At 50.0% G+C, this 21,283-nt stretch overlaps 1 protein-coding gene across 1 annotated transcript; it reads right to left on the bottom strand.

Annotated features, from left to right (window-relative positions):
- Positions 1-364: 364 nt before the first annotated feature.
- CSF1R (colony stimulating factor 1 receptor) lies at positions 365-20,777 on the bottom strand. Its single transcript, XM_051793852.1, has 22 exons — positions 20,759-20,777; positions 19,628-19,828; positions 14,710-14,955; positions 13,623-13,907; positions 12,744-12,880; positions 11,900-12,059; positions 10,841-11,030; positions 9,707-9,822; positions 9,334-9,454; positions 8,522-8,712; positions 7,813-7,925; positions 6,253-6,379; positions 5,662-5,766; positions 5,229-5,339; positions 4,868-5,030; positions 4,227-4,327; positions 3,964-4,082; positions 3,107-3,229; positions 2,874-2,985; positions 2,467-2,566; positions 2,239-2,344; positions 365-1,764 (listed from the first exon to the last, which is right to left on the bottom strand). The coding sequence occupies exons 2-22, from the start codon at positions 19,674-19,676 to the stop codon at positions 1,633-1,635; spliced, it is 2,907 nt and encodes a 968-aa protein (XP_051649812.1). The 5' UTR covers positions 19,677-19,828; positions 20,759-20,777; the 3' UTR covers positions 365-1,632.
- Between the last annotated feature and the right edge of the window lie 506 nt (positions 20,778-21,283).

Below are 21,283 nucleotides of genomic sequence, written 5' to 3'. Positions count from 1 at the left end.
TAAGTGACTTGGTGTTTTTGTGTACAGGACCTCTAGAGGGCTGCAGTGGGAACGGGCACAAACACTGTCAGAGTCTCTGCTGCATTTACCCTGCCCTCGGTGTTGCACTTTCCCACAGTGACCATTGTCAGATGTCTCGTCATCACAATTGAAATTACATCCATGCACAGGGACTGCTTCAGAGCAAAGTGCTTTAAAACCTTGCTTTTAATAAGTTTTTTCATTACACAAGAATGAGTGATTTTGAAAACTGGTAATGAGGAGCTGGAGCAGAATTGCAGGGTGAGTGGGTAGGTCAGTGCATCACCCATGCCCTGAGCCATTCCCCTCTGAGAACAGTCCTTAGAGCCCTGGAAGGGACTCATTTTGTTAAGTATTTTATTTTTTTTATAATGCTGACAGATAGAGTTACATTAGCTTTTCATTTAGTAAGGAGGAATGAATCACTTGGTGTTAGCATAAAACCAGGTTTAATATAATCAGAAATGGTCCACAGTATAATTGCTCACAGTGTGACAAAGGCCACCTGCAATGCAGTTGTTGTAGTTTGCCTGAGCCCTGTCAGTGCTTGTACCTGGAATACGGATCCTTTACCCACCGAGCAGGTGAAGCTGAGAAGGTTCTTTAGCTACTTCTGGTAGCTACACCAGACTGGGTGGATGGGGCCGTAGTAACCCTGAGCAAGAGCTAGCTGAGAAGTAAGTTGAAGGGCATTAGGCCCTAGCTTATGAAGAAAAATCACCTCAGCTGTTCTATTAAAAATACATTTAGGAAATTACATACAAGAGTGTGTCTGTAATCGTAACAAAGGCAGTGATTGCTACATGTTCAGTAACTCAGAAGTTCTGTAGGATATGTGTTATGTTGATAATTTTCAGACCTGTTTCAGCTGCCATTCTTTCCTGGATTGGGATTGTGTTCAGTGCTCACATGAAAGAGCACTGGTTTCTTGCTGTATTTTACCTGAGAAAGAGCTGCCCCTCTGTCCTGTTACTGGGGCACAAGTTCACATAACCCTGGGATTGGCTCCATGGTTCACTTCACCCAAACACTCCCTGCAGAAGCATCAGCTGCAGAGAGGTCAATTTCATGAGGAAGTGTGGGGGTTAATGCATATTTAATGCTATGTAAAAGCTTCACCTATATCTAAACACTCACTCTGCACCATCCAGGGTCAGACTGACAAAGGGAAGAGAGCAAGACCACCAAGAAAGAGGGTTTGTGGAGCAGTTCCATTGTCAGGACTTACTTCAAGATGTGCTTATAAAACACAAGGGGTCAGTGGTTTACTTGGCTGCAACTGGTATTTAAAAAAACCCTACACAACCCAAACTCCCACAGCCTCCTCTGGGGAGGGGTGAGGCATGTGATGGGGACCTCTGTGTACCTTGTAGAGCCTGTTACCATCCTACCTATGCTATGGGTAGGGTAAGATAAGACCTTAGGGACCCCATGGTGAGTTGTGGTTTTTAGTCACTTCTTCACTCTCCTTTTGGTGAGGGAGTCGATAACACTCACACTTCAGAAAGCACAGAGAGGGCCAAAGCAGAAGGCAACTGGGTCCTAGGGCAGAGCAGAACCATGAGCTCTGCAGAGCCAGGACAAGGATCAACCCCAGGGTCATGGTCCCAGCTAACAGAACTGGTAGTTGTTGCTCTTGAGGAGGGGCTGCCCACTCTCCTCTTGCTCGCAGGACTCCTCGCAGCAGCCAGAGGTATCGCAGCCACTGTCTTCCTCAGCAGTGGAGGGGAGGTTGGTGTAGTCCTTGAAAGAAAAGGAAAAAACACATCACCCCAAGTTGTTCTGGTCCCTTTGATGGTGTTTCCATGCAGGTGACCAGCTGGGGATGCTCACTCCACACTGCCCCTCTCTGCGGTGCCCACAGGGCATGACCAGCTGCCAGGGCAGGCGTGTGCCTGTGCTTTTATGGACAGCCAGTCCCGAGGGAGTGCACAGCAAAGCCAGGGGAGTGGGGCAGGGTGCTGTGCTGGCAGTGTATCACTGCCCTGGTGAGGTTTCTGCCAAGCAGCCGCATTTCTTTGTCTAGCTTTCTTTGATCATGGTGGGGAGTGACTTTACCCTTAGCAAGGGGAAATCTGGACGATTCTTTGCACTTTCCACCAGCACTACACTGCTCCCATCAGCTAACAGTAAGAGACATCACAAAAGTTGTCCAGGAGCTGTGTTCGTGTAGAGGGAAGGCACATCTCCCCCCTTCTCTTCTCCAAAGGTCCTCACCTGCTCCTTATGCTCCTCCAGTTCTTTCTGGATGAAGCAACTGATCTGGTCAAAGGTTGGTCTCCGTGTGGGCTCCAGGCTCCAGCAGGCCTGCATGATGCTGTACCTGCAGGGCCAGACAGGGATAGAGCAGGTTCATGGTGCTGCTGGAGAGCCTGATCCCCAGGCTCTTCCCTGCAACCCTCTATGTGTCAGGGCCCAGCAGTGAGCAGGCCCTTGTCCACTCACATTTCCAAGGGAGCGAAGTCAGGCCTGGCCATCTGGTATCCCTGCTTCACCATGCTGTAGAACTTGCTGTTCACCACCATGCCAGGATATGGGCTTTTCCCTGTGGCAGTAACACAAGCAGAGGTGGCTCTCAGACAGAGGCTTTAACACTCCAGGCTTGAGGGGTGGGAAGAGGAAGCCTGGAGCATCACTTGAGCAGGTGCTACTCGGTTATAAGTTAGAGCAGATGATCCAGAATCCATTGTTTTTAATGGTCCCTCTGGAAGCATAACACAGTGTTTTATAGCCCTGATAAACCTAGATTTTTGTCAACCTTCCTCCTTTTTTGGAAATTTTTTTGCAGAGACATTAGGGCAGTAGTGAGCCGTGGAAAACAAAATAGGTTTGCAAGCTTGCTTCTTTCTTACCAAGGGAGAAGATCTCCCAGAGCAGGATGCCGTAAGACCACACATCGCTCTGCACTGTGTAAATGCAGTCAAAGATGCTCTCTGGGGCCATCCATTTCACGGGCAGGCGGGCCTGGAAGAGCAGAGAGTCCTGCAGGCTAGGACAAGCTGGCAGCTTATGCTATACCCTGTCTTTCATGTTCCAGCCCCACCCTGCCATTGTACCTTCTCTTGTGCCCGTTTCAATCACTTACATTGCCTTTTACAACGTAATTCGAGTCATTCATGATGTCCCGGGCCAGGCCGAAGTCGCAGATCTTGGCTACCCGTCCATCTGATATGAGCACGTTCCTGGCTGCTAAGTCACGGTGGATGCACTGGGGAGAAAAAACCACAACTGAGACCCAGGCAGCAGCCACCAGCCATCCCAAATAACTCCCTGCAGTCCAGGCCTGTCACCAAAACTTGTAGGAGCAAGGAGAACACTTGGCAGTACTGCTTGAAAAGCCCCTGTCAGAGGCACCGTGTCACGTACAGAATATATGGGCTCTCTTGCAAGCACTTCATTTGCAATGTTAAGACACTGACATTTCATGCCATGTCCTTTAATCACTCATGGGGCTGTTGAGGAGGCTCAGAACCAGGGGCTGCTGACACTGTGTCCTCATCTCTGAAACAGTCACACAGTGACTCTCTGAGCCAGCTCTGGCAGACAGCTCAACGGCCACTTTCAGTTCCTTGTCCCTGGGGCAGCAGGGACGCTGCCAAAGCAAGAAAGCTTCACAACAAAATTCCTGACCTCATGTAAAAGCAGGGGAGAAAATGTTGAGATTAGCATGATGCACAGCCCTGGGTTCCCCCTATAACACCGCCCTTCTGTGATGGCTGGGGGAGACAAAGGCTCTGGAGGGAACACCAGTCACCATGGCCCAGGCTGTTTGAACCCAACAAACAGAGCAGAGAGGCCCATTTCCAGCAGCAGCTTGCTTGAGCTTGGCCACCCCATCCAAAGACATCCCAAGCTTTCTGCAGACAGGGTGGTTGGCTCCTGCTTGGCTGGACTGGTGTTTCCCAGTTGGGGCATTGAGGCAGTTGTCCTCTTGGCACTCACGTTCTTTGATGCAAGGAATGCCATGCCCTGGGCCACCTGGCTGGAGAACTGTAGCAGGTCAGAGAGATTGAGGGGACGGAGATCCTCCCTGGCTTCATCTTCCTCCTCCAAGCTTCTCCCTGAAATTCAAAGCAGAGATTTAGACTTGCTGCAAACCTGGCAAGCAACACAAGCTGTGGTGTGTTGTGGTTCCCAGAGCTAAACCTAACAGGATGGCCAAAAGAAAGGAACCATGAAATCTCAGGAATGAGGCTTTGACTCACCCCTGACTTGCGCAGAATCTGATGCTACTGAAGATGATGATGACGACACAGGCCTCATTTCAACATATGTTTCCAAACCCTGGCTGGAAAAGCCACTGTCGCTGAATGAGAAACAACAGAGATGGGGGCAGGCTGTTAGCACCCTCCAGCAGTACCTTCTGCCTGCTCCACATCCAGTGAGAGGAAAAACCACATCCCTGATTGCAGCAGGTGACTTAGCCAGAGGATTAAGGGCAAAGGGAGCTGATTCAGAAAGGGGAGAAAAACCTGGCCCTGGTGCCCTGTGTTATGGGGCTCCAAGTACTGCTTCTCATTTTTAAGCTCTTGGCTGATGGGGAGCATCATCCTACAAACCCCATGTGCCCAACAGTGCAGGAAGCCCAAAAGTTTTGGTTCTAGATTGTGAGAGGACAGACTGGACAAAAACCTGGATTTATTGTGGGATGTTCAATGACTGCTGTCAAAATCTTTGAAAAATTCAGAACTATAACCAGGTCTAAACACATGCAACCCCAGTGACTTTTACATCCTGGTATCCTGCCAGTCCCCAGACCTTGATCTGTCCCCAGCACAGTGCTCTGCACACTTCTACCCAGGCCCTGTGTTGCTCAGCCCTGTGGCCCCCCGAGCTCTGCTCTTACCTGCGGATGTATTTTTTCTCTAGGTCAATGTTTTTGTAATCAGCAGCACTGTCTAAAGAGGTATCCAGGGCAGAATCCTGGATAATTATGGATTCAGCCTTCTTCCTCAGGAAATTCAGCAGATCTCCATAGCGACAGTACTCGGTGATGACAAGGATGGGGCCTGGGAGAGCAGCAGAAAGGGTTCATTAAGAAATGGTGTTACTGTGACTATCCTGAGGATTTCTGTCCCTGGGTGGGCAGCAGAACCCAGAGAGCTCATCAGCTTGCTCTGTGGTGTGACAGGTGAGGACAGGTAAGAGCCTCAGAGGAGCAGGCCATGGTAGGGGGCCATGGGGGAAGCAGGGCTGTCGGATCCTACCTCCATAGGTACATGCTCCCAGCAGGTTAACAATGTTCTTGTGGTGTCCCAAGTGACTCATGATCTTCAGCTCAGACATGAGAGCCTCCTGCTCATCTGTGTCTGCTGATGCTGCAAGGGGAGAGAAGGTCTTTGTGAAGGAGTGAGGGAGGGACAAGAAAGACATAAAGGGGAAGGATGGAAAAAGGTGTAGACAGATATTTGGAATAAAAGGAGGAGACACTCAGAGAGGAAACTTTGTCTTCTGTTCCTCTGACCTCTCATGTCCACAAAAATGACAGTAATGTGATTCCAGCACCTGGTACTTGTCACAGAAACATCTTTAAAAAGTAGATGTTGCAGACTGGGGGCACCAACACATGGTGAACACACAACACATCGTATCCAAAGGGGCTTGGGGGATTTCAACCTTCACAAATTCCTCTGTGCTTACACTTCAGCATCTTCACAGCCACTTTGAGGACCGAATCTTCTTTGCCCAGCCCAATAGCAGTGGCTTCTACCACTTTTCCAAAGGCTCCTGCTCCAAGAGTTTTTCCTGTAGAGAGAAAAAAAGGTACCTTTAAGATGCTTTATAGAAAAAGATTGAGCAGTTGTCCTGCACACAGCCTTGAGAAGGATGCCTGGTGGGTGGGGATTCCTGCTGGGCCCAGAGAAGATGACACATCCCTTAGTCAGGAGCTGGCTAACATCCATGGGGAACTCTGCTGTGAAGAAAAATGGTGGGAAAAAGGCCATTTCCAAACATGCCTCACCAGCTCTATGCCTTGGGAATGACCCCATATGCAAAAGAAGGGATAGGACCCTGACAACCTTCCTTGGAGCAATGGAAGATGGAAGGAGGTTGGACCCTACCATTTGCCACCCTGTGGGGAAGAAGGCAGCCAGGCCTGATTAAGGATGTTGCTCTAATGCCTGCATGCAGCTCTGGGTATTGCCCAGAGCTTTGGCTCTGACCCTTGGAGCATTTCAGCTCTTCAATGAGCTTCACACCCCCAGGCAAGCAGCACAGAAGGTTTCTTACCAAACTGGAGGTTATTCCTGGGAAACTCCCATTTTTCATTGTATGGCAGCTGAGTGGGATCAATAAATATGTAGTTATTCCCTTCACAGGCCTCAATGATCTTCCACCGCACCTGGTACTTGGGTTTCTGTAAGGAAGAGGCTCCAGTTACTCAGTGTTCCTGGAGTTCTGAGGGTTCCCCAGCCCCAGCCCCAGCACCCCCTCTAGCTCTCACTCTGCAGGCACAGAGGGAAGATACAGATTTCAGCCCAGCAAATAGCTCTTGCTTTGAACCTGGGCTGAATGAGAGAGCCTTCGTCTGGACAGGCTGGTCCCTTTGCTGTTACAAAGTTCCCCCAGGTCATCACTCACAACTGGGGGAGGTTCTCTTGCCTCTTTCACTGAAAGCATTCCATTTGGAATGGCAGAGCTGGGAGAGCCAGCACATCCCACCAGAGCAGTGGCTGCCAGTGCCCAGCTGGTGCTGGGGGAGATGTCCCCACTGTGTCTCCTTCCTTGGTACCCTGGTTGCTGAGCACAGCAGAACAGTGGAGCTGGCCCAGCCCCACTTCCCTTCCAGGGGAAAAAAAAAAAAAAGAAATGGAGAAAGAGAAGTAAAAATTTCTTCTCTTTTCTAAGAATCTCGTGGCAGAAGTAAGCAGGCAAGGCAGTGCTGGAGCAGAGAAGCTTCTTGAGCCCATGGCTGAGATAGGTAACCATGTTATTTATAACCCTGTCCTGCTTCTCTTGGGCTTGCAAGCCCTTCCTAAAAGCTATTTTTTTCAGATATGTGCTTATACACTGATTGACTGTTCCCCCTCTGTCTCTGGACCACTGGCCAAAGGCAACTCTCCCTGCAAAGCTGCAGATGCTTGTCTGAGAGAGGGATCTGATGGATTGTCTGACAACCAGCACCAGAACTTTGCTGCAAAATTTGCAGCCTTGTTAGGCTGTCAAAGGAAGGGTGCCAAAAGGGAGAGCTGAAAACCAGGTGACTTTCACCCACTGATGAAGCAGAGGTGGCTACTGATTGGTTCAGTTTATGGAAACAACAGAGAAGGAATCCAAATTCTGAAAATGAGTCTTGCAGAGAAAATGGGCCAAGTTCTTATATAAAAATAGTGACCAAGTCTTCCTGGAGACAAACTCCTCCTAACATCATCCTGTTTCCCCATAAAGACAGTTTTTATAAAGCAGTGAGGAGAATAAAAAGTGAATGCAAACTGCAAACCACTTTTTTTACTTCCTTAGTTCACTCCATGGATTTATGGTGACCAAAGCAAAACCAGCTGCAACTGACAGCACAGAATGAGCACCTTCGTCTGACACCAAACAATAACCACACTGACCTCTGGGCTACAGGACTGAGGGACCAGGGCAGGAGAGGTGTTAACACACTGGTTTTGGTGCATGAGCTTTGTCCTGCAGCCCGAAACTCCTGGGGGAAGCTGGGAGGCAGTGGAGGTGTGGGAGGTAGCTTGCCTGGTACCTCCAAGCTGAATGATTCCTGCCAGTGCAGGCTGTGTGGCCTCTGAGGCTGGACAGCCCTTGCAGCCCTTGCTATGCAACAGGGAATCTGACCTGGTTGTACTTGTAGAGGAGGAAGAGGAGTAGGAGGAGCAGCAGCACCAGTGCACCTATGCAGGTGGAGAGAATGGGGCTGAAGAGCTTGTTTGGAGGGGCCATGATGCTTCCTGGAAGAGGGAGAAAAGAAGAATGAGTAAAACAGTCCCATTTCAATCCCATCTCTGGGAACATCTTGCCCACTAATCACTTCAGCTTCCCCTGTATGCAACACACCCCAGCACTGGCCTCAGAGACACCCTTTTGGGAGCTACTGGGAACTGAGGGAAGTTCTTGATGCCAAACTCAAGGCCGCAATTGTTCCCCCAACGCACCCCAATTTCCACACAAACAGCAACAGGTGCAGGTCAGACTGTCTGGGGACCAAGATTTGTGCAATAAGAACAGTCCCATCAAAAGATGCAACCCCAACACTGGCAGGCTGAGCAACTGCTGGCTGCACCGTGCCCTGGAGCCGAGCCCTGCAGTAATAAGATGTTCATGGCATGGCTGAGCCTTTGGTCCCAGGCTACAGCCCAGCCAGAAATTCCCACTTGGCTCCTAAGACTGGCAAACGCCAAAGCCTCCCACCACTTGTGAGGGTACAGGGCTTGTGGAATCTATTCCACCTCTCTTGCAAGACAGTGGGGATATACGTATAGGATGACGGGCCCTCAAAGCCCCCACATTCTCCCCCACTGTGCCAAGCTACCAGTTTGTATCTTACTGGTGATGGTGAGTGAGTGAAACATGTCAGAAGTGTTGCCTTCTCCGTTTATGGCCACACAGCAGAAGGTGAAATTGGCATCCAGCTCCTGGAAGGGGATGCTGCTCTCCACCTCCACCTCTTGGAAGGGCAGCATGCTCACCACCTGGGGTCTGGAGTCATTCCGTAGCAATCTATAGTCCTCATTGTATCTGCAGAGACAGCGAGCAGGAGAGAATGAGTGCTCCCCTGCAGCACAGCGGCTCACAGACACTGCCTGTGTCAGATCAGAGAGGAGACATGGGCAATTAGGGTTGCCAGCTCTAAGATACATTGCTCTCTCCTCAGCTAAATTCCTCTCCCTGGACACCACAGCCCTGTACAGACAGAGCCTTAGCTGCGTTCTGCCAGCAGTCCCTTCAGTGGGGCTGGTCCTGAGACACGACAGCTGTGTCCAGGCAGCTTCCCATGATGCTGTAGCTCAGTGAACCTGTTCTCTGCAGAGCCTCAGAGCTCTGGAGGTCCCAGAAAGATGACTGGACCAGTCAGGATGTAGCTCTACGGCAACGTACGCCAGGGCACTTCTCTAAGGAATCCACATGTTCCTCAGAAAACCATGGGAAGAACATGAATCACTGGTGGCCAATCTCTTCAAGCTCAAGACATTCAGGAGTGGAATGTGCCCCCTCTACTCAGGCAGTCCCTGAGAACCTCTTCTTTTAGCAGAGCAACATCCCTACTGCTGTTACACATGTGGTGGTGCTCAGCAAATGCCAGCATGGCAAGGGCAAGTGCCCACCTTGGAGCTGCTCAGTCTCCTGGGCATTTCTTACCTGTCAGAGTGCACGGGGCACTGGTACCACTCAATGCGTGGGGCAGGGTAGCCAAGGGCCAAGCACTGAAGGATGCTGGAGTCATTGGCTGGCACCTTGATTTTGCAGACTGATGGAGAAGCTGTTGGGGAAGTCACATAAGCAGTGAATGCTGTGACCAGAGGAAGAGCACATCCCCCATGCTCTGGTTCACTTTCCACGTGTGCAACAATAAAACAGCAGCAACCCCTGTGCTACTCATTGTCAGGTTTGGGCTGGGGCTGTGCGTCCCATGGGTGCTGAGCTGGAAGCACCCTGGTACCTCGCTGAATTTGCTTCCAGCTGGGAAGCAGCCCCGGGGGCGAGCAGAGTGAAAGAATGGGCAAGCACTTACATTTCAGAGAGATACTGAAGGTAACTGACGCACTGGTCTCATTGTTGAGGGCATGAAATGTGTAGAGCCCTCCCTCTCCCTCCTGCAGGCGGTTCAGGAAGAGTGTGTTGTTGTACCTGCTCACCAAAAGAGAGCAAAAATAGTGAAGAATACACAGGCTGTGCTCAGTGAGATGCTGCTGCTTCCTGTGTTCTGGAGCAGTGAACACTTCCAGCACTAACCCCAGCCCATGAGGGAGCCTGCTGTTTCCTTCTTCAGGGGAAGCAGGGAGGGACTGACCTTCTTTAGAGGAAATTTTTTTTGCCATCAAGAGCACTTCAGCACTTCTGAAAGGCTACAGGTGGGTGAATGCTCAGAAATAATTTAACATCCAAATCATTGCTTTTGAAGGGGCAGGGGATGCCTGTCCTCCTGCCTTTGGCAGAATGAGTTATTCCATGAAGTCGTGCTCCCTTAGTGCCCACTCCCCTCTGCTCTCAGCCCATTTCTCAGCCCCCCATGCGAGTGTTCACCCTAAAGCTATCACCCTTGCTAAGTGGCACACTTCCTCTTGTAGATTATTTTTGGTTTCTAAGAAAATGAAAGGGGAATTGCCCAAACGCCCCAACAAATGGAATGATTTTCTCTCAGTCTCCTTTTGGTCTCAGTTGGCTGTAGGCTTTGAAAAAGCCAGGTCTGTGCCCTCTGTTAGATCACATCCACATAATGATGCTTCTGGCTTCTCTAGACATGGGCATACAGTGTCACTCAGTACACACTCTCCAGACCCCAGAGCATGGGACAGGTCCAAGGAGCAGTGAGGGAATTAAAGTTTTCTGTACTGATCATCCACCTCTGCAATTTCTTCCTGCAAGGAGAGTGCAGACTTGAACAACCGGATCACAAATGTGATACTGAATTCCACAAGGTTTTCTAAAGAGAAGGCTGCCAAGTTAGAGAAGGGTGGTGTCCTCCTTGACCTGATCATACCTCCTCAGTGTGGTTTGCTAATGATACTGAAAAGAGAAGACAGAAATGTAGAACAGTTCCCCTCTTCAAAACTTGATAGTTTTCTGTAGAATGGGGCCTGCCTGTCTCAAGGAAAGCACTATTAGAAACATGCCATAGCCAGTGTAGAAGACAAGGAGCACATACCAGTTGTTTCCAGAGATCATTTGGCCCTTGAATATGGTGCTCCCAGAGTTCTTCAGGGGGTTTGTGTGTTCCCAGCCCCAGTGGAGAAGTTTTGGGTAAGCTTTAATGTGGACCTGCAGATTCAGACTCTCTCCCAAAGCAACCTCCTGGCTGGTGGTGTCCCCTGGGGTCAGGAACACATAACCTCTCTCTGCAGGGTGGAGAAGAGCATGAACATCAGCAGGCACATCCAGAGACCTGGAACAAGCTTATACCAGCTTCATAAACAGATCTCTATTGGAAAGGGCAGCCTCAGCTAAGAGACTGCAGGAGGGAATGAGACACTACACAGGTTATGTTGCCAATGGAGTACTTTTAAACTGCTTCTTTGTCATGGCAGCCTAGTTTACACTGCCTGAGGAGAGCTAGAAAACCTTAGTGAACTCTCATGGGGAAAGAGGTTTTACATGCTGTATCCTAAGAAGTGATGAGGCTAAAACGGTATCTCCTAATTGTTCATAAAAGACAGGCCCTTTTAGCTAAAATCCTGGCTTCCCACTTGGAAACTACTCATTCCAAGCCCTCTTTCTGAGCCATGGTATGCAGCAGCTTTGGATCAGCAAACCCCAGCCTGCAAACTGTGAGGATGAATTTTCCGTCTTGCGATACAAACAAGTGTATAACAGACCTGAATCCTCTTATGTGGATCTGTGACTGGAAGTGACAAAGATCCATACTTTGCTCATATGGTTTGCCCTTCCTTCTAAGCCTTTCCTGGTCTTCAGCACAACCTTGCCTCATTCTCTGTTTATTGTTTTAAAGCTTTTTATAAACTCACAGAGACTGAAAAGAGCACTTTAATTTTTCATCCAGAACCCAAAATATGTCCTCCTGCTCCTCAAGATGTGAAAGGAGCACCATTTCCTTTCCTAGCAATTCCATGCTTGTCACATGAGCCTTCAGGCACAAGTGAGAATTATGTTTCCAACAACAAAACTAGGAACAGGATGGAGGCAGAAGCAGCAAATACTCAAGGCTAGGTGTGATTCAGTGTCCCTGGTCTTTTGGGGAAACACTCACCTACCACCTGAAGCACTGCTGAGGCATTCCTGAATCCTACTGAATTGTTAGCTATACAGATGTATTTCCCAGCATCTTCCATGGTCACGGCTGGAACAGACAGGGTGTCGTTGATGAAGTAGTTACCATTTCCAAAGTCAAGGTTTTTACTCCTCACAACCTGTCAGGCAGAGAGGGAACATCAGACATTGGAAGGGCAGAGGATGAATTGAACATTTAAGACAAGCATGCACACCCACTCTTGTTCTGGGCTAGAGAGTACATCACTCAGAGCAAACTCTGTGGAGATCCAGAGGTATATTAAACCTAAGTATCCAGGGCAGATATTCCACAGCAGTTAGGCTATAGCTATTGTCAGCCCTCTGACTGCAACTTGGCCTTACACTCTGTGATCCAAACAGTCCTTGCATGTTATTTCAACTCCTTAATAAAGACATCAGACACAATAAGGACTTCTGGCAAACCTTATCTAACCATCTAGCAGTTAAAAGTCAGCAGAGATTTTGAAATGCATTCCCTTTTTTCACCCGTGTCTTTTCTCTGGAGAATTGTGTGTCCTGAACACGTTTGCTGGTTTATAAGCCCTGGCAAGGCTAGGTGGGGAAATGTTGCCTTAAAAGGTACTGTGGCTCCTGTCCAATGAGCTCAGCTGAAACAACATATTCTCCTCCTCTCTTGCAGCAAGATCCTGACAACGTCATCCCAAGGAAAGGATATTCAGATTTCTACAGCTTGGGTAGTTCATGGCTTTGCTGCAGGTGACATGGATCTGGGCAGTTCTTACCACCCTATGTCCCCCAGTTTCCAGAAAAGCCCCACACCCCATTGAAGCTGCCCAACTTACCCTCTTTGCTGCTGTCACCCATCTGATGTTATACTTGTAGGAAGGAGCAGTTACTCTGCAAGTGACCTGGAAAGTTTCGCCCACGATTCGCACATGGTCTGTAGGGTCCATCACCACCAACACAGGCTTCTTCAGTGCTACAGAAAGGCAAGCAGGGAAAGATTCAACATCAGTTGGTCCAGTGATTCCACGTACTTTGGACACTCCCCAGGACCTGGCTACCTTGGATGGTGAGGCACTGGTACAGGTTGCCCAGAGAAATTGTGGATGTCCCATCCCTGGAAGTGTTCAAGGCCAGGTTGGATGGGGCCCTGAGCAACCTGATCTACTGTGTGGCATCACTGCCCATGGCAGTGAGTTTGGGATGAGATGATTTTTAAGGTCTCTTCCCACCCAAACTATTCTATTATTCTACTTTATGATTCTACCTTCTCCTTTCCATTCTCTTTAATCTCTTTACCCCCAACCTTCTCCTTCCCCAGTGATCCCCTTTGTGCTTGTGTCTGTGGGGAGCAGTACAGGTGGGGGGGAACACAGCAGTCAGCACTGTGGGTTGGAAGGGAAGGGGAAGCTTCTGCCGTGGTTACAGATGGAACATCAAGGCCTGAGGACTTGCAGAACACCGGAGAGATTGGTGGACATTTTTCTCTGGTCTGTGATAGTGCCTGTAAAGATTTGAAGACTGCTGAACCCATGGAAACTCAACTGAAGGAACCAATTTGCCAGAGGCTGATGGAATTTGGCCTCCATTAAACACTTTAAAAACTGCAGGTTCAGAAGGTCTTTCCTGCCACCAGAAAGGAGCTTTTCTTTAACTATCTACTGTGGCCAGCTTAGCTATTGGTGGCCCTGAGGACAGCAACAACCCCAATCCTTTACCTTCTTCCATAACCAGTCTTATTCTTGGTGATTTCTTTATTTTTCCATTTATCTCTGCCTGGCATCGGTAATAACCCTTATGCTTGTTTTGTACATTATATAGTTTTATTCCTCTCTCAGCACTGAAAGAGTAGTTGGTCCCAGGTGGGAGATGAGAGGCATCATCCATTATCAGAGTCACATTGGATCCATACTCAGGGGCCGTGATGAGACAGGGGAGATCGACATCGCCGCCTTCAGCCCCAAGGACCCGGAATTCCGGGGTGTACCACACATTATCAGGATCTGCAGGGGAGACAAGATAGGCTTGAGAACAGGATCAGAAAATGCATTGAAGCTCAGAAACACATTCCAGACAAGGCAGGTCTCCAGCATTGCTTCCCAGTGGGAGTTTGATGCTGGGGCAGCCCTGTTCAACGCCTGCCTGACTCAGCCTCCAAACACTCACACGACAAGCCCAATTCCAGCTAAGCCATTTGAGGAGGTCACAGCAATCAGCTCACAAATGTACATAGACAGGAGAGGCTGAGAAGTATGCTTACCTCTAATTAAACTTTTCACCACGGTGTTAGTTTTATTTATCAGACCTCCAGCTTCCCTGCCCAGGACAGAACCTCTGGTACAAGGGAAGGGATGAAGTCAAGTGGTGGAGCCACCACAGCATAAAATTCTTCTGGGATAAAATAATATTTTCAGTTCGGGTCATGTTGTGAGGATGTGATCCATGTGACTCTCTCCCTTGTCTGAGGTGCTGGCTACATAGTTCTCTGATTTGCAGATCTCACAGCTCATTACAACACTGAACAGACTTTTATCCCTGTTTTTTCAGGAAGGGAAGCCATAGCAGATAGAGGGAGAGACCCAGGACATTCCCAAATATGAATGAGATGCAGCTCAACCCAGTGCTTCAGCCATGGGCCCCATTTTGTGTGGACTTACATGGTTGTGGGTGAGCCACTGCCCCACCAGGAGCCTGCACTGCTCCCCAAACACACACACAGTCAGAAGCTGTGGAAAGGACCTATGTAATGGCTGTGCTCCCTGGAAGGAGGCTGTTCTGGATGTGGGAAGAGAGAAGCATGGTTACCTCTCACAAACAGGTGGACAGTTGCAATGCCCTTGTCACTGCTGTTGACATGAGCACAACTGTAGGTGCCAGTGTTCTTGTAAGTGGCCTTGGGAATACTGAGTGTGCTGATGGTGTGGTTACTGAATGCATTCCTTTGGTTAATCCATTCAACTTCAGACTCTCCTGAGCAGAGCAGGATGACCGGATCACCCGTGTTGACAACCAGAGCAGAGAGGTCAGGGTTGATCACTGGGGATGCTGAGCCTGCAAGGGAAAGAGAGAGTGAGGATGCAAAAATGATCCCTAAAGAGGAGTTTACACTGCTGAGCACAGAGTATCTCAGCATGAGGAAAAGGCTAAGCTTGGCATTCAGACTGGCTTTTTGGCTCACATCACTCCACCCATTCTCTCTCCCACCTGACCAGTATGGCCTGATACTCCAAGGAACGAATTTCAGGGAAGAAACGCCACCCCTCTGCCCTTCCCCCTTTCCTGCCATGTGAACATTTAGAGCTCTGGGACAGGAAAAATAATCATCTGGAGCTGATTAGGGCAGATGTTAGCTTGGAAATTGTTCTTGTTGGGGTTTGCCTCTTCTTGCAACAGTTTTCCTTTTGTGGTAGAGCTGGAGCTGCCCTATGAACTGGCTTAGCCCATAGCACCATTTGCTGGAGTTTAAGTCAAGTTTGGTGGATGGGGGTCTCTGTTGCAGTGGTGTTGTGATGAGCCAGAGCAGATCTGCAGAGTGGGAGATCAGTGCATGTCCTTTGGGAAGACTGGCTTTTTGTCACCAAGTGCTGGATTTTGAAGGTCGTCTCCTTATGTGTGTCATGGAGTCACACACAGCATTCTCCTCACAGATACCATCATAACATTATGAAGTGAGTCAGCATTATTATTCATATTGGGGAGAGGAAACTGAGGCACAGGAAAGCTAAACAGCTGAGGAAAGCCCATGGCTGCAGTTGTTCATGGAGCACACCAGTCCTGCAGACACCAGCATCACAACCAGCTGGATTTTTGATGCCATCTCCAGTTTGAAGATGGTTTCTCTGCTGGCTGAATAAAGGGGAACCAGAGTCCTAATCCAGCCCTCAGTGTCAGAAGGAAATATTTTTCCTTGTTTTGCCATGTCAGCGAGTTCTTTGAGTCACCACCTATATTTAGGGTGGGGGGAAGCACGAAATGAATCAGTGTCGTGGGGCCAGGGAAGAAGTGGTGCTGCCACCCCCACGCCAGGCCTTCAGGGAGGACAGGAAACACATTGCAAATGGCTATCTGTGCTCAGGGGGCTCTGCACCCTACTCCAGCCCCTATCCAGGGCTATTCTCCCACTTCTGCTTTCCTTCCCAGTTGCTAACCCGTCCTCACATCTTAAAGGGACATACACTCTGGTTCAAATTACACTAAGCATAAAGGTAGCTGTGGAATTTATCAACTTATTGCTCTTTGTAGAGGTCACTGCAGGCAATGATCCTCCTGCCATGGACACTGCCCCTGTAACAGCCAGCAGAAGCACACCCCTATCCTCCTCCATCCCTGCTCACAGCTCATTTGGTGATGAAGACTATGATATCCAAGGTACAAAAGTGTGTCCTGTGCTACCAGCTGTGTTCAGGGCTGTAACACCCAGAGCTCACACATCAGAGCTCCAAAAACATCATTTAAGCTGCCTGGGGCTGATGCCTCTCTCCACGCAACAAAGGGTTGGAAATATAAGACTCTTAAGGCCCTGGAGAGCATTGCTGGTGTGTGACAGTGACACAGCTGTCACGGGGAAACTCAGGTCTGGATCAAACTCACTGGCCCTCTGGGAAGAAGTAGAGGACAAGGATCTTCAGAGGATGGAATATTTGACATTTTATCTCCCTCCCCCTCCTTTTTTTTTTTTTTTTTTGATGTTTTTATCTACCTGTGGAAAGAGGAAAAGCCTCATTTATTCCCAGAGTGGAGGAAAACATATCCCAGAATCATTTGCAAAGCCACATTTTCCACATATCTGCGGCACAACATTCCTCCCCTTTTTGCTAAGCTGTGATTTCTACTGGGACTCGACATTTCTGTTGCTTTGATTCTCTGTCAGTGGATCCTTTTCCCTCACCTACTCTCCACTTTGGCTATCCCTCCGCATCCAGGGCTTCAGCACCATTTAATGGGGAGCCAAGCTTTTTGACTCACAGCTGCTTTTAAAGTAGTTCAGGGAAAGACTGTGTTGTAACTGATCCTTGGTTTGCCCACAGCAGGAAAACCCAAAACAAACAAGAGTCATATCACTCTGCATCCTTGTTGTCATCAACTTACACTTACTACTGAGATGCTGTGGCCAGAAGAGGCTCTGGGTAGGTGCTCTCCTGAATACTGAGGATGAAACCTTCAGGCTGTCACTGGAGACTCCCATCAAAAACACGACCACCAGCACAGGTGGAGTGAGGACAGACAAAGCAGAGACAGTAAATGCAGGACAAGGTGAGGTGAACATCATCCAAGCACCCACTCCTTTGTGTGTGCTGGGGGATGAGTCAGACCAGCAGGACCTTTTCCAGAATGGGGAAGCAGGGCTGCTGGGGAGGCTCTCTCCCTGCTGACCAGTGTGCAATCTTGCACGAAGCCCAGGGATGTCTCTCTGCTGCTCTCCAGCAGCTTCCGCAGCACTGCCAGTAACTGCTGGCCAGAGGTTTTGCCACACTCGGGTTGTGTAACCCTGACCTCTCCTTACAGCCACAGGCTCTGTCCCTGCCTCTCCCATGTCAGCCAAAACATTGCTTCCCTCTGCTGAGGGTTTGGTGAGGAAGGAGAAGTGAAGGCTGGTAAGACAGAAATGCTCAAGATCTTTACCAAGAAATCCAGTCATCAGGATCTTGAGTTGGTCCTGAGGAATCACTGGCCTAAGGTCTGGCCCTGAGAGGGACCCATACGAGAGCTGAGCTCCCCCTGTCCCACCCTCAAAGATGGCGAGGAAAAGTTTGGTTTTTAAGGACCCCTTCGCCAGACTGACCTACAGTATCTGGGGGGCCAGGGGAGAAGGAAAGTGTGCTTATCACAGTTCTGCTTGGGTTTTCTACCTCAGAGGTTTAGATCATCAAAGAAAACAAAAAGAAACCAAAAACCACGGGAAGACCTCTTGAGATGACCAATAACACAGATGTGAGATGATCAGGTGCAAAATCTTTTCTCTGCTTGATCTGAATCCAGGATTTCAGCCCCTTACACTTGCTCAGCAAGAGCCCAGATCACAATAGTAACACCACATCAGCCCTGGGTACTCTCAGAAGATGCATTTGCAATCCAAGAGGTAGGAGAAGGAAGTCAGGCTCTGACTCCGGCTTGAGGCTATTACTGTGGAGAACCTTGGAATGATGCAGCTTTGTGCTGCAGATGGCCAGCAGTGCTGGTACTCACACAGATGTGTGTCCAACAGCCTGACATGGCACACAGTTCCTGATGAAGATGTCACAGCTGGTGACCTGCATTTCCCACTGTCTCAAGAAACCTTTGGAGAGATCCTGACAGCTTATTGTTATGATTTCTCACAAATGTGTATCAGACCTGTCTAGTTCCTATAACCTTAAAAAAACACTTCAGAAATTAAAAAAATTAAAAACCCTGCAGCCTTCACAACTCAGTTCTCAGCACAGTAGACCTGGAAAAAGCCTGCTCAGCATGTTGAAGGCAGGACTTGAACTGCAACAACGTGCAGTGCAACAGTGAGAGGGATGCAAATTTCGTGGGCTGAAAATATGGGCACTGCAGTGGCTCAAGAGGGATACACTGCCTCCCTGCTACATGCTGAATTCTTTCCCTCCAGGTTGCCCATTCCAGGGAGGACCTCACACCACAGTCTCCTTGTCTCCCCAAGCAAGCTCAAAAGGAAAATGAAGGACAGTGGACCTGAGAGGCTGCCAGCACTTCAAAATGCAAGATTAGTAATACTGGTTTCCATCTGATTGGTTGTAAACCTCAAAACAGGCTTAAGTGACTTTTGAGGTTGATGGGTTATTACCTCTTGGCCACACCTCCACAGCCCCAAAAAACAGACGTGTTCACCTTTCCCTTCTCAGCTGCCTGACTTTCTGTTTCCATCACATCCTGGCCCTGCACCCCTGCTGTGCATGCCAGCACCACCAGAAATCAGCAATCCTCAGACACTCCAGCTGGGCATGAGGTACTTTGGGAGGTGCCAATGCAGCTGATTTTTCTGACTCTTTCACCTGCAGACCAAGCACCTCCAGCTCTTGCCCTGTTTAAGCAAAGGGTTATTTCAGAGACAGCTTCCCTCGGGCCACACTTTCTGCTGAACCGTTCCTTCATCCTATACCCTTTCCAGACCCAAAGAGAGAGAAGTTTCCCTTTCCCATCTCCCCACTGCCAAGGCTCTTCCTATGCTACGTGCACCTTTTCATCCTCCTTGGCCTTACCCTGGCAGTGCTGCAGGCAGCCAAGGGCAAGCCTTCAGCACAGCTGGGCTCCAGAGGCAACACAGACCAGCAACACACCCTCTTTCCACCACTGCCTTCCCTCTGTAATTGCAGCCAGCCCTGGATGGCCTTCAGAAAGCTGCTGCAGCCAAGTCTGCACTAAGTACCACACTCTGTGCCACAGAGCAGACACATTCTCCCTACCTGTGCTGAGGCTCCTTGAACCTGCCCACAGCAGTGGCTGCTTCATGCAGCAGCCTCCGGAAACAGGGACTGTCCCAGCCCACAGCAGCCTCCTGGGAGACACCAGTGGGAGCCCAACTTCACCCCCCACCTCCAGGAGCTGGGAACCTGTTACTCCAGCCTCAGCACTGCTCCATCCCCACCAAGGTTGTCACAACTCCTCACCTGAGGAGGGATGGAGCACTCGCACCAGACACCCGGGAAATCCTCACCACACCCCAAAACACCCCTGGAGTGACATGGAGGCACTGGGGGGCTTTGTGAGTCAGGGTACCTACCATACCAGAAGCCAGCTGTGCTGAGCAGCAGGAGGAGAGCAGGACACATGTCCCCAGGGACCGTGGTGTCCCCAGCGTGGAGGGGGGACGCAGCTGAAGGATCCTCTCGAGCAGCGGGTGCCTCTCCTTGCGGGCACCGTCCCCAGCACTCCCTTGGCAGGAGCTTCTCCTTTCTGAGTTGACCACAAGTTAACAAATTCCCTATTTTGTTTGTTTTTGAAACAGGAGGGGGAAAAAAAAAAAAAAGCAGGCAATGCTTTGATAGGTCACCGGTGTCACACCCCCGTGGCAGAGGTGGGGCCATGCATGCACCCCACTGCAGGGACCCCCTGCTGTTTGGGGTCACCTCCAGCCTCAGGAAAGGGTCCAACCCCACTCCAGTCCCCAGGGCTGGCAGGGACCACTGCACTATGCTGGGGTTCGGGACAATCCCAATGTGCTCTGGCTACTGCCACCCCAAAACACAGGGACTCCTACACCCTTTCCACTTGCATGGGGACACAAAATGCCTGACTGGGACCTGCCTTGAGGGCAGTGGACTCCATTTTACCTCAACAGGACACATTTTACCTCAGGCCCAGTGGCTCTTGCTGGCTTTGGGACCTGAGGACCCCCACGGAACATGGCAGACTCCCTCACAACAGGCACACAAATGCAATTCAGCCTAGAGCAGCTCCCAGGTGGAAAAAGCCCTGTGAAGATGCCAAATTATTTTGTGTTGACCAAGAGTGTGATTCCCAGTGCAGACAGGGGTCCTGGGGCCACACAGGATCATCCCCAATGCCCATGCTAACTCCAGTACCCTCCCCAACAGGATCACATGCTGGAGTCCAGCCTGCAGACCCCTCCCTTTTGGGCTGGGGGACACATGGGGACCCCATCAGGAGAGCTGGGAACCTCTCAGTACCTCCAACCCTGGAGCTCACAACAACCCTGTCACCACCAGGCAGTCCCTGGGCTAAAGCAAAGCTCCTTCCTCCCCCAGAGCCCATCCCACCCAGCCTTCCTGCTTCACTAGTGAGGAGGTTGCTTGAAGCTGTTTTATAACTGAGATCCTGGCAGGCACTTTCAATCAGTAATTAGGTAGTTAGTAAGCTAATTAGCAGTGTTAGTAATTAGTAAATTAGACACCTCGTTAACCCTCCACTAGACCGTGGCCCTTCCAAGACAGGGGTGAAGGCAGCCTTGAGGCCAACCGGTTCTCCCAGGGACACTCAAGTCAACAGGATCAGCAGGTCCAGTCAGGCACGGGTGCCCCTTGCTCTCTGCTCTGTCTCTGGATAACCTCATGCTGCAGCAGAAGTTCAAGGCTGTTCACAGCAGCTTTGGGGTGGGAAGTGACAGCCACCACCTGACAGTGCTGGGAAGGAAGCACAGGGGAGGAAGGTCCAGCCAGGGGGGCTCTCCCAACTGCTCCCAGCTGCAGCCCCGGCAGCGGGGAGGTGACCGGGACACCGGCGTGGGCAGAAAGAGAAATGCTGCTCCAAAACGCACAGAGGTGGCTGTTGAATCTTTCCTTGCAGTGCCAAGGTGCCAGGCAGCAGGGACGCCCTGCACACTCCCACACCACAAACGGCAGGGAACGGGCTTCTCCAAAGGGGGCAGTTAGAGAGGCACCAGCAAGACAAGGTCTTGGGGCCAGGAGATGAGAGCACG

The sequence above is a fragment of the Manacus candei genome, unplaced genomic scaffold (assembly GCF_025592945.1).
Source record: "Manacus candei isolate 608988 ecotype Guabito, Panama unplaced genomic scaffold, ASM2559294v1 h1tg000037l, whole genome shotgun sequence".
Classification (NCBI taxonomy): Eukaryota; Metazoa; Chordata; class Aves; order Passeriformes; family Pipridae; genus Manacus; species Manacus candei.
The sequence above is the reverse complement of the archived record's forward strand: the minus strand, read 5'-3'. Positions and strand labels throughout refer to the sequence as shown.